General features: G+C 42.2%; 1 protein-coding gene across 7 annotated transcripts in view; it reads right to left on the bottom strand.

The window, feature by feature from the left end:
• Positions 1 to 1863: 1863 nt before the first annotated feature.
• Positions 1864 to 11678, bottom strand: part of Lsm14a (LSM14A mRNA processing body assembly factor) — a 101986-nt gene continuing 92171 nt past the window's right edge. For 3 of the 7 annotated variants that reach the window (XM_076577774.1, XM_076577767.1, XM_076577777.1), the window contains 4 exons: positions 8852 to 9034; positions 8580 to 8751; positions 7259 to 7490; positions 1864 to 3227 (listed from right to left, as the gene is read on the bottom strand). In XM_076577774.1, coding sequence (XP_076433889.1) covers positions 3204 to 3227; positions 7259 to 7490; positions 8580 to 8751; positions 8852 to 9034 — 611 coding nt within the window. In that variant the 3' untranslated portion in view covers positions 1864 to 3203. The other 4 variants (XM_076577770.1, XM_076577778.1, XM_076577772.1 and 1 more) reach the window with 3 other exon arrangements.

Here is an 11678-nt window from a genome sequence, read left to right as displayed (position 1 = left end):
TCCCCCTGTGCAGCTCTGCCGGGCAAAGCAGGCTCAGCTTCTCAGACCCTGAGTAATTTGGGCCTCCACTCAATTGTCTTTTTCAAAGCAAGCATTTCTTTCATGGTGTGTAGCGTATGCACGTTTGAGAGTACACATGTGACCTGTCACCAGAGGACATCAGGTGTGTTTGTTTCTTTATGGCTTGACACTTCATTCCTTTGAGATAGGGCTGGTCAATGGCCTAGAAGCTTCTTTGAACTGGGCTGTCTGGTCTAGTTGTGGGGTTACATGCATACATAGCCAGGGACTGCTTTCTTTAAATGGTACTGGGGACCCGAACTCAGGTCTTCAGGCATGCAAAGCAAGTGTCCCTACTCACTGGGTCATCTCTCCAGCTCCTCTAACGGTACTTGTCGAGGCAGAAGGGACAACACTGTACACTGCGCTGTGGGACTGACTGACATTTACCTGGCCACACCCTTTTCCTTTCTTTTGCCTTCCTGTCTCCCGTGCGCTGGGATTAAAGCTGTGTACACCATGCTGGGCAATGGCTCTGCAAAAAAAAATTTTTTTTTTTTGGTTTTTCAAGACAGGGTTTCTTTGTGTAACAGCCTTGGCTGTCCTAGATCTCACTCTGTAGACCAGGCTGGCCTCAAACTCAGAGACCTGCCTGCCTCTGCCTCCCGGAGTGCTGGGATTAATGACATGCGCCACCACTGGCCGGCTCGGCCCCATAATCTTAAATACCAATGATGCACCCTGGTTATCCAGAGCCAAACACCACTTCTCATACTGCTTAGTCCCTGCGGAGGTCAATCCAAGTCTGCCTCAGAAGCACCGGGCTGGATTAACATCCAGCCCTCCCAAGGAGGGAGAAACAGGTTTTCATCTTCATCACTTCTGTGGTGCTGAGGATAGAACCCAGGGCCTCAGGCTGCTGGGCGAGCTCTACACTCCCTTGTGCCACATCTGCAGCAGAGGTGCACTCTGGACAGTGCTGCTACGTGTGACTGTCCTACTCTCATGTCACAGATCTTTTGTTTGCTTGTTTTTTCAAGACAGGGTTTCTCTGTGTAGCCCCAGCTCTCCTGGAACTCGCTGTAGACCAGGCTGGCCTCGAACTCAGAGATCCACCTGCCTCTGCCTCCTGAGCACTGGGATTAAAGGTGTGCACAGCTACCACCACCTCCCAGCCATGTCACGAATCTTAATGAGTGTTTTATGCTCAGTGGAGAAAAGGATTTCTAGCTTTCCTTGACTATCTACAACAACAAATAAATGTTGGAAGTAGTTAGACATGACTTAGTTACTCCAGGCAAACATCACCGCTGCATCCTGCACTCAAGATGCCTCCTATTAATCTTCCTATGGAAACAGAATGTCATTACTCAAGAGAAAGAATTTTGAGAACATGTTCACTGAACAGTTTTATTGTTTTGGGATAAAGCCTTGCTATTGGGAGGTCCACTGTGGACAATGAGCACCCCGTCAGTGACCAGGGGCTGTGAACAAGTGCGAGCTCGTGCTGCGTGAGCATGGGGATCGGGCCCTGACAGTTCTGGGATTGGCCTGGGCATCTCACTATAGAAGTATTGCCACAGTACATGCTTTGATGCTCAGAGTGACTAAAAATGTGGTCAGTAACGTGATCTGTGGGTCCTGCGAAAGGGTAAGTTGTTCACATGCAGGAACACAGTAAACTATGACTGTCAAGTACTAGATCTCAACAATGAAACCAAATTACAAAACATTCCCGCGTTAATCTATACAAAAGATATAAAATTAAAAAGTAATCAACCATCCTTAAATAGTCTGATTCTCCTACAGTGCACTTTCCCACTACGGAATGTTAATGAGAAAGGTAATAAAAATCAAAATAGATAAAAATAGTTAAATCTTTGGATCCCTTTATTCCATGGCCTTCGTTAAAAACACAAAGTGGCCAGATCTTTTTCACTATAGCTTAAATATCAAAAAAGATTTATTAGTAATTTACAGTTAGCAACAAACGTGTACACGGAGTCTTCAGTGGGTCACGGGCCCAGACTGTGTTAGTGATGTTTTACAGGTGCCGGACGATTCTGAAAACTCCATCTTCTTGAAGTAACACACGAGTCAGTGTCAGCACAACAGAGTTCCAGGCACGGCAGGAGGAACAGGTCCACTGATGCCTAGTTTTCATGTCTTAAAAAGGGGGAGGGTTACTTATTTGAAAATACAGCGAGGTACATTCTCGTCTATGATTATTTACATTCATACACTGAAAATATCTGTTTATTTGGACAAATCCTGTGATCTGCTACAAAATGAAGTCCATATACTATGCATGAATAATTTATCCTTTTTAGATAATGGAATAAAGTTATCAAATCTTCATTTGTGTTCCAAACATTAAAAAAGAAATCAAAAACCTTCAGCCTGAAAAGCAAGTGGAAAGGACCCACCCATAGCCCTGTTCCTCAGCACACCGACTTCAGCAAGGACACGTATGTTTGCTGACTTTAAACGTTTATTCTTTAAAAAATTAGTTGCTTTTTATACAGCTATACAAAGTTCTTAAATGTTTCTTTGGCAATGGAATATAATGGAATTTTACAACTATATAAAAAAGTTACCTTTGCCTAAGAAACAGTATTTACCTGTGTGTACATAGTTGACTGACAAAATTCTCTACCATCCAGCACCCTAATTAAGTGTCGAAATAAGCTACCTCATATTATAGGATCTCCAAAAAGAAAAAGATACACACACACACACACACACACACACACACACACACACACACACACACACACACACACACACACACCACACACACAAACACAAAACCTTCTGTGGCTCAAAACACAGTATCACGGCCTATCTGCAGGCAACTCGAAGTAATCACCAAATACAATTAATTAGTGATAAGAAAAATCCTTTCAGTGATGAAAAAATACTTAGCAGTTCCATTCAGCTCACTGTAGTTCATTCGACTCTAAGCAAGGATTACAACCTTCTGCTACTCCACATACACTTATGCTCATGTTTTAAGACAAGCCTTCCTGCCCCAAAGCAACTGAGTGTCGCTTTGAAATGAAGCAGAAAAACAGACAGACAAAACCCAGTGCTGGTGACAGACAGACAGCAACTTGACTTCTTCATTCTTCACAAAGACCGAAACCACTTTCCAGGACCACGAAGAGCTAGGAGTCACCTATTTTCAAAGACTTGTTTGTAGACTATGCAGCAACTCTGTTGTCTTTCTAAAAAGGAAAAAGAAGTATCAGTTCATGTTGTAAGCCACGCTCATTAGGAACACTTTTTTCTTAGTTTGCTGAAGTTTATTAAGAGGATCTTAAATACACCCTCCTCTTATTCTCACAGAAAAAACCCGTCTCCCTGGGCTCTGGGAGACACTGCTTGAAGCTCTACATCTGACAGCGAGTGGCTCTGCTAGCTGCTCACTGCTTTCTAGTCAGCAGAGGCTGTGGCAGTGGCGGGGCCACTCTGCAACATGGAGGGACCTCACCACCTTTGGTTGCCCTAACAATTTAAACACAACAGTTAGGTGAACCTTCATTTAGTCAAATCTTCTGAAACAAGCATCATAAAATCCCTAAGTTTTGACATCTTTTACCAAGCAATACAATAATCCAGAAGGTTTCTCTCTTAAACTGCATGCTAGGAGAAAATAGTATTGGATTTGGAAATCTACTTTTTAAAAGTAACTTTAAAATGTACTTATTTTTACTTTTATTATCTGTGTACGTGTGCGCACGAGTGTGCCTGTGTTTTCAAACAGAGGCCAGGAGAGGGTACTGGGTCCCTGGAGCAGCAGCTACAGGGTTCTGAGAGTTGTGAACCCCAGTATGGTCCTGGAATCCACATTGAGCTCTGTGTTAAGAGAGCAGCAAGCACTCTTATCTGTTCAGCTGTCTCTAGGCCCGCAAGTAACTCTTCAGGGTGAAGAAGCACCTTGGCTAGCAGAGTCCTTGCCTACCACACATGGAGCCTGGGCTTTGTCCCCACCACTACACAAACTAGCCACGGCAGTGGCACAGGCCTCCAATAATAGCACTATGGAGATGGAGGCAAGACAAACAATCAGTCGTCCTTGGTTATATAGTGAGGCTCAAGGCCAGTTTAAGCCACATACAACCAGGCCTTAGAAAACAAACAAAACAAAAAAAAAATTATTTTTTTGGACAGGGTTTCTCTCTGTAGCTTTGGAGCATGCACTGGAACTCGCTTTGTAGATCAGGCTGGCCTCGAACTCACAGAGATCTGCCTGCCTCTGCCTCTTGGGATTAAAGGCGTGGGCCACCACTGCCTGGCTAACTCTTAAATTTGAAATAAGTTTGAAAACAAACTATCACCAGTAAGAAGAGCAGCTGGCTATGAAGGAGATCCCAGTGAGACTGACCCTAAACCCAGGTTTATACTCAGTACAGAGCCAGGGCCTCTGCTTGCCCTCCGCCCAGAAGCCACCACATAGTCCACTCTGTGTCCTTGGGATCTGCATGGGTCTCAGGAGCAGATGTGTGCTTTTGTTTCTGCAGTTGTGGAAACGTGCAGCAATCTCTTTTGGTCTGTCCCTTCCCTGTAGGGCCTATACAACGGAGTCTAACAACCGTTTGCATTCCAGTCACCCTGCATGACCGTATTAGAAGGGTTTGCAGGTTAGTGAAAATACAGGCAGTTGGCAGTGAAGCCCAGCATACAGCACCTGCGTAGCATGGGCGAGGCCCATGTTCAACCCTCAGAACCCACAAACAGATAAGAGGATACGATGGAGTCTATGTAGATGCAATGCTGTTTTATAAGGGATTTAAGCATCCATGGGTTTTGGAGCCAAGCCCCCTTATGGCCGTACTTTGTTGTTGTTGTTTCTTGAGACAAGGTTTCTCTGTGTAACAGCCTTGGCTGTCTTAGAACTCACAGAGATCCTTCTGACCGGGCCTCCCAAGTGCTGGGATTAACGGTGTGCGCCATCATGCCCTGCACCACACCTCATTTTTAGTGATGCACACCCCAATGGCAGGACAAGTACTTCCTAGTTGAAAGACTTGACTTCATCTGAGGGTACAATACAAACAATCTGTACAGTTACTAATAAAGTGAAGCACATACCACAAAGTACAAGTTGGCACAGAAACAAACGAACTAAAGATGAACCCTGTCCCCCATCAAACCTCCCAACTTCTTTCTTTTCTTTTTTTACCTTTCAGAAAGCAGTATGACCAATCCAGACCTTTTAGGGTCCAAAAGCCGTGGTTTTCTGAAAGGTTAAAAAAAAAGAGAGGCGAAAGAGAGGGAGAGAAAGGGGTAAGGGGAGGGAGGAGAAAATAAAAAGGGAAGGAAAGAGATGGAGTCATTTCAGATTCTTCCTCCCCATCCCAGTTTAAAAAATTACTGTCTGTGTGTGTATGCCTGTGAAGTCAGGAGACTTCTGGGACTGGGCTGCAGTCACAGGCAGGTCTGAGTTGCCTGGCATGGGTGCTGGTAACCAAACTTGGTCCTCTCTAAGTGCAGCAAGTACCTTTACCACGGAGTCACCTTTAGCCCCCATTTCGGAGTCTTCATTGTCTCAGTGCCCTCTCTGAAGAAACAGAAGACTCAGTTACCCACCATGGTGACTGAATCTACTTACAGGAGCATGAGACAGAAGCTGACTACACCCATACCGCAACCCAGACATCCCCGTCTCCAAAAAGAAAAAGGAAAAGCTAAAGAGCGCAGGACACAAAGCCCATGTGTCCACCATTCTTCTTAACCACACCCCACCCCCGGGAGGGGGTGGAAGAGAGGATCTAGTGTGGCTGATTCTCTATGGTTCTATCTTTACTTCTGTTAAATCATGTTTGTTTACCTTCTTCCCCAAACTAATACCCATGCCAGTGCTCAAAGTACTGAGTTGTGTACGGAGTAGCTGGCAACTCTAAGACAAATCAGATAAGCAAGAACAGTCTAGAGAGTGAGAACCTGAGCTGAAGGACCTTGTTGGTAACAGGAGCAAATGACTTGAAGCTAATTCTGAGCAGTCTGGCACAATATCCAAGACATAAAATTAACATAACTGGTCCCAAACCCTTCGATACTGACCTCCTTCCACAGAGACTCTCAATAATAGCTAGTTATAAAAACCGGACACAAAACTCAAGCCAGCAAATCTTTGCAACTGTCTTTTGCTGTTACTAGTGGATCTCTGTATAACAGGATTTTGCTCTTTATTTTCTTTCTTTGTCAAAAAACTAAGATACTTCAATAAGACAGTTACAATACTGCCTTAATTGACAGGCCTCTTTCATTAGATAAATTATACACAAAAGCATACTACATAGAGCTACAGAATTCTTCCCCAACTGTTGGTGAATGCCAATATACCAGAGGGCTCACAAGAGCATGCCATAATAAGAAAACAAGAGCCGAGTTGAGTTCTCTACAAACCTATATTAAGAGCAGTGACTCAAGAGCCAACCTGCTAGGCCCAACACTCAGCATCCTCCCTCTCGGGTTCTGTGACCTTGGATAAGTTATTTAATATCTCTGTATCTGTCTCCTTTGTAAAACTTAAGATAATAATAGAACCCGTCTCACAGAGCTGACCCGAGGCTTAAGTTAGTGTGTGAGAACTGTTCAGTACTATACCTGCCACTCACTAACTATGTGAAGGCCAACGCTTTCAGATGTACAGGTTTGCTTTGCTTCCTAGGGTCTTTTGGTGTTAATGTGTAAAAATCTAGTAATATGAAATAAAGGTGATATTACAGTTTTTCTAATGTACAGCTTTAGTGCTCCTTAGTGTGCTTCCCTTAAAAACTTTCTTTAAAGACAGAAAAGGTAACACTAACTCAGCTGCTAGCAGAACATTCCTATTTTTTTTAGGGGGGGAGTTGGGGGCAGTGTCTAAGCGATTCATGAAAAACTCATGGCTCTAATAAAAAGACAAAAGTCACCAGTCTTCCTGGTCTCCCTCCGCTGAAAGCGCAGTTAAGCTACAGACAGCACTCTAGCTGCTGCTCAGCCCGATGCTGCTAAGGTCAGGTACTATGCATGTACACACCTGCTTTTGCTTCCCTAGTGCTGGGATTAAAGGCACATACCACGCCCGGCTCTCTTTATTCATCAGTCAAGAAATTACTGTCCTAAAGGACAGTTAAAATAAATATTCCAACCATGTATAGTCTCCAAGAAGTTAAAGTGAAAGTTATTCTGATGCTTTAAGTTATTCTGCCAAAACAGATATAAGCAAAATGTTCTGAAGGCCAATCCCACAGCATGCAGCTATACTTACCCTATATTCAAAATCTGCAAACTCCCTGCCCCCACGACCACCTCTGAATCCACCACGAAATCCTCGAGGGGCAGTGAAAGTCCCTCCTCGGCCACTGCCACGTCCTCTGCCACCACGGAAGCCAAGGCTTCCTCTGCCTCGGTAGCCCCCACGGCCGCGATTTGGACGAAGCGGGATTCCAAATGTTTCAGCATTTAGCCTTCTTTCTTCAGCCCAAGTTGGTCTCCTTTCTCTGTTATACAAGAGCAGATGAACATCAGTGTGTCAACTCAAAAAAGTTCATCTCTCAGCAAATCTATGCATGTAGCCCTAATTCCCCAATTCTGGATAAATTTAATTGAGTTCTCAAAATCAATTAAAAAAAACAACAGTTAATCTAAATTCTCCCTAGCCTTCATGGCATGCATATGCCACCACCGTCCAGCCTCTTTCTTTTTTGTGTTACTAGGATAAATCCTAGGGCCTTGCATATGCTAGGCAAGTATTCCTCCACTGAGCTACATCCTCAGCATTTACTTTTTTAGAAAGAATATCATTTAAAACTTCTGAGCTGGGGGCTGGAGAGATGGCTCAGAGGTTAAGAGCACTGACTGCTCTTCCAGAGGTCCGGAGTTCAATTCCCAGCACCCACATGGTGGCTCATAACCATCTATAATGAGATCTGGCGCCCTCTTCTGGTGTGCATACATACAAACAGAACACTGTATACATAATAAATAAATAAATCTTAAAAAAACAAAACAAAACAAAAAAACTTCTGGGCTGGTGAGATGGCCTAGCTGATAAAGGTGCTTGCTAGCAAGCTTGACAGCTGGGTTCCATTCCTGGAAAACCACATGGCAGTAGGAGAGAACTGACCACCACACCCACTCCATAGAATGTGCACACACAAACCAAACAAAACTTTTCCATAGTAATTTCTTTTAGGAAAAGAAAACACCACTTAAAAAAAAAAAAACAAAACAAAAAACCAATTGCGGGGGCTGGAAAGATGGCTCAATAGTTAAGAGCACTGGCTACTCTTCTAGAAGACCTAGGTTCAACCCCAAGCTCCCACATAAGTAGCTCACAACCTTTTCCAACTACAATTCGAAGAGATCTGATACCCTCTTCCAGCCTCTGTGGGCAAGGCACGCACATGGTGTACAGACAGGACACACATGCAGGCAAAAGGCCATTACAATATACACAAAATAGAAATGAATAAACCTCATAAAAATTCACTGTGGTCATTAGGTTTTTCTAGGTATTCACTAAGACTTGTGAATCCATATAAAAATTTTACACATCAACACCCTGAGAGCACATTAAAAGACAGTACCTATTGTCATCACAAGAAATATTGTCAAAGAAGGATTTAGTTTTGTCGTAATAGCAGTTGGGTCCGAGAGGATCTTCCTCATCAGCATTCCCTTCACTGTTTTGAGTATCAACTCCGGAGTCTCCTTTGTCTTCACCGTTTACAGGTTTCTCCTGTTTCTCAAGTTTATCTTCTAACGGAAAACATGCAAGTTACAATTATAAACATCTAAGCTGTAAAACATTTTTACCTCACCAACCAAATTATTTTATGAGTAAAAAATAAAAACTTACCTTTTAATTTAAGTTTATTATGAAACTCTCTGTCGATTTCCTCCTTGTTAAATTGTGCATTTGCACTTTCAAAGTCAAAGTCTTTCTCAAATTTCATTGGACCATCTCGACGGATACCAAATCTTCCCCTGCCACCTCGATGTCCCCCACGTCCTCTCCTTGGAGCAGAAGGAACACCTGGAACTATGGTAAGAAAGAGTATTTATAACAGACATTCAGTATATAGCAGCTGGTTTAGAACAGTACTATGGTCTTTGAATGAAACAATCTGCAAAATAAATGTTTAAAGGTCTCTATACAGATAGTATATATGTATTTTTATATAAATAAGAAATGAGGGGTGGGGTTGATTCGTAGCATTCACATGGTGGTTCACAACCACTCAGAACTCCAGTTCCAGGAAGTGACTGGTGCCTTCTTCTGACTTCTGCACACACACTGCACACAGACATACATGCAGATAAAGCATACATATACAGATAATAAACATCTTAAAACAACAACAAAACCCCCTGAAATTGGGGCTGTAGAGATGGCTCAGTGGTAAAGGAGCTTGTTGTCAAGTCTGATGACCTGAGTTCAATCTCTGAGACTCATGTGGTAGGAGAAGAGGACTGACTTCCACGGTTGTCCTCTGACCTCCACATCTGTACTGCACATCTGCACAGTGGCACACATCCACAAACAAACAAACAAACAAACAAACTACCAAATAAAGAATGAAACAAACAAAACCAACTCCTGCAAGTTGACCTTTGACCTCTATAGGTGCACTGTGGCACAGACATGCCCAGAGAAAAACAAACATACAAACAAACAAACGTCAAGACACAAAAAATTAAGTTGCTTAAAGTTAGTGTGTATATTAAAAAACAAAACATAAAAGTTTTTTATGTAATTTTTATATAGTTGTATCTATGAAGACCACAACAAAGAGGTGTATAATCAACAGACAGATCTGGAGCCTTCTTCACTATATTAACATAGAAGAAGCTCTGTTCTTTCTGCCATGTCCCTCATACCATACCCAAAGTGTCAGGTCCTTTGTGGAAAGCATAACAGGAAACTTAGCACAGACTGTAAGGTAGGAGATGTTTTTCTCAAAATTCAGATAAAACAACAGACAAGAGAAGCACCCATTTTTAATGGCTCCAAGCACTTCCTGCTTTTACGTTTTTCCCTTTAAGTGGCTCCACTTATTCAAGTCTTCTGGATCTATGTATTCTCTTTCTATAACACTGCTACAGGATCTCAATCAATCATCTGAGATACGGTAAAGCAATACAAAGTAGTTTTCATAGTGAAAACTTGGGAACCCAAATATCCAACACACGTGTGACTAAGAAAAAAAACAAAACAAAACAGAATATGGAATAGTACTTGGTGTGAGTTTAACTTTAAAAAATGCAGAACACAAAGCAGGATGACTTTAATGAAGTACAAATCCAATAGTTTCATTAGGTCTAGAGAAGCAGGTATTTTAACACATTCAATTTTATTATTAAAAGCAACTCATTTACATGCCAGGAAACAGGGCATGATTCACCTTAAAGTTCTGCATAAAGAACACCTATTTGGGCTGGAGAGATGGCTCAGTGGTTAAGAGCACCAACTGCTCTTCCAGAGGTCCTGAGTTCAATTCCCAGCAACCACATGGTGGCTCACAACCACTTGTAATGAGATCTGGTGCCCTCTTCAGGCCTGCAGGGACACATGCCGACAGAATACTGTATACATAATAAATTAATAAATCTAAAAAAAAAAAAAGAACACCTATTTGTGTATAATCCAAGGAGAAACTGCAAGAACATTCACTGTTCTGTTAGTGACCCTTAGTGGTGGATAAGGGTAGTGAAACTTTTTAGTTATCTTTTGTTGGTTTTTGTGATACTAGCGACTGGACCTAAGGCCTCTTGGAGGCTAGGCAAGCATTCTACCATTGAGTGCTATCTCCAACACAGGTAGTGAGTTTAGGGACACTCTTAAGACAAATTACTTCACATAATAGTATTTAAAAGATTTATTGTTTTTATTGGTGTGCATCCACATGTAGGTGGCTGCAATCAGAAAGGGGTGTTATGAGACACCAGCTGTGGTGCTAGGAACCAAGCCCTTCTCTGCCAGAGCAGCAAGTGCTCTCGACTGCGGAGGGATTACAGAACTCTGAATGATTCAATACACGGCAATTATTCTAAGAGAGTCACCTGTTTAGACTACTCCACAACACATACAACACAGCAAACCACACAGACACAATAAGCAACCATTCAAGGGGTGAAGGAGGAGGATCTCTTCAGCCCAAGAGGTCCAGGCCAGCCCAGGCCACACAGAGTACCTCAAAACAAGCACAGGAGAAGTGAGCTTAAAAACACTTAAAAACAGCACACTAACAATGAATACAAAGATTCCTTTCTAATCATCATCTAAAAGAAGGAGATTACATGTTACCATTATGTTTTAACTTGGAACAGTTTTAAATTTTGTTTTCCATTAATTGGAAATTAACAAAACATGCTTTTTAAATATTAAATATTGCCAAAGAAAATATAAAACCTTATTCAATCAATAATTATGAAAGAAAATGGAAAGTTCTTTATACAAGCACTTCATTTAAAAAAGCAAAAAGGGACTAGAGAGAAAGAAAGCTCAGGTTTTAGATCCCTTACTGCTTTTAAGAGATGACCCAGGTTTGGTTCCCAGCACCTATAATAGGTGGCTCACAACTATATGTAACTCCAGTTCCAGGGATCCAACAGGCACGTGGTACACATATATGCATATAGGTAAAATATTCATACACATAAAATAAACAAAGCAAAAATCTTTG

The sequence above is a fragment of the Peromyscus maniculatus genome, chromosome 1, assembly GCF_049852395.1.
Source record: "Peromyscus maniculatus bairdii isolate BWxNUB_F1_BW_parent chromosome 1, HU_Pman_BW_mat_3.1, whole genome shotgun sequence".
NCBI classification, from domain to species: Eukaryota; Metazoa; Chordata; class Mammalia; order Rodentia; family Cricetidae; genus Peromyscus; species Peromyscus maniculatus.
The sequence above is the reverse complement of the archived record's forward strand: the minus strand, read 5'-3'. Positions and strand labels throughout refer to the sequence as shown.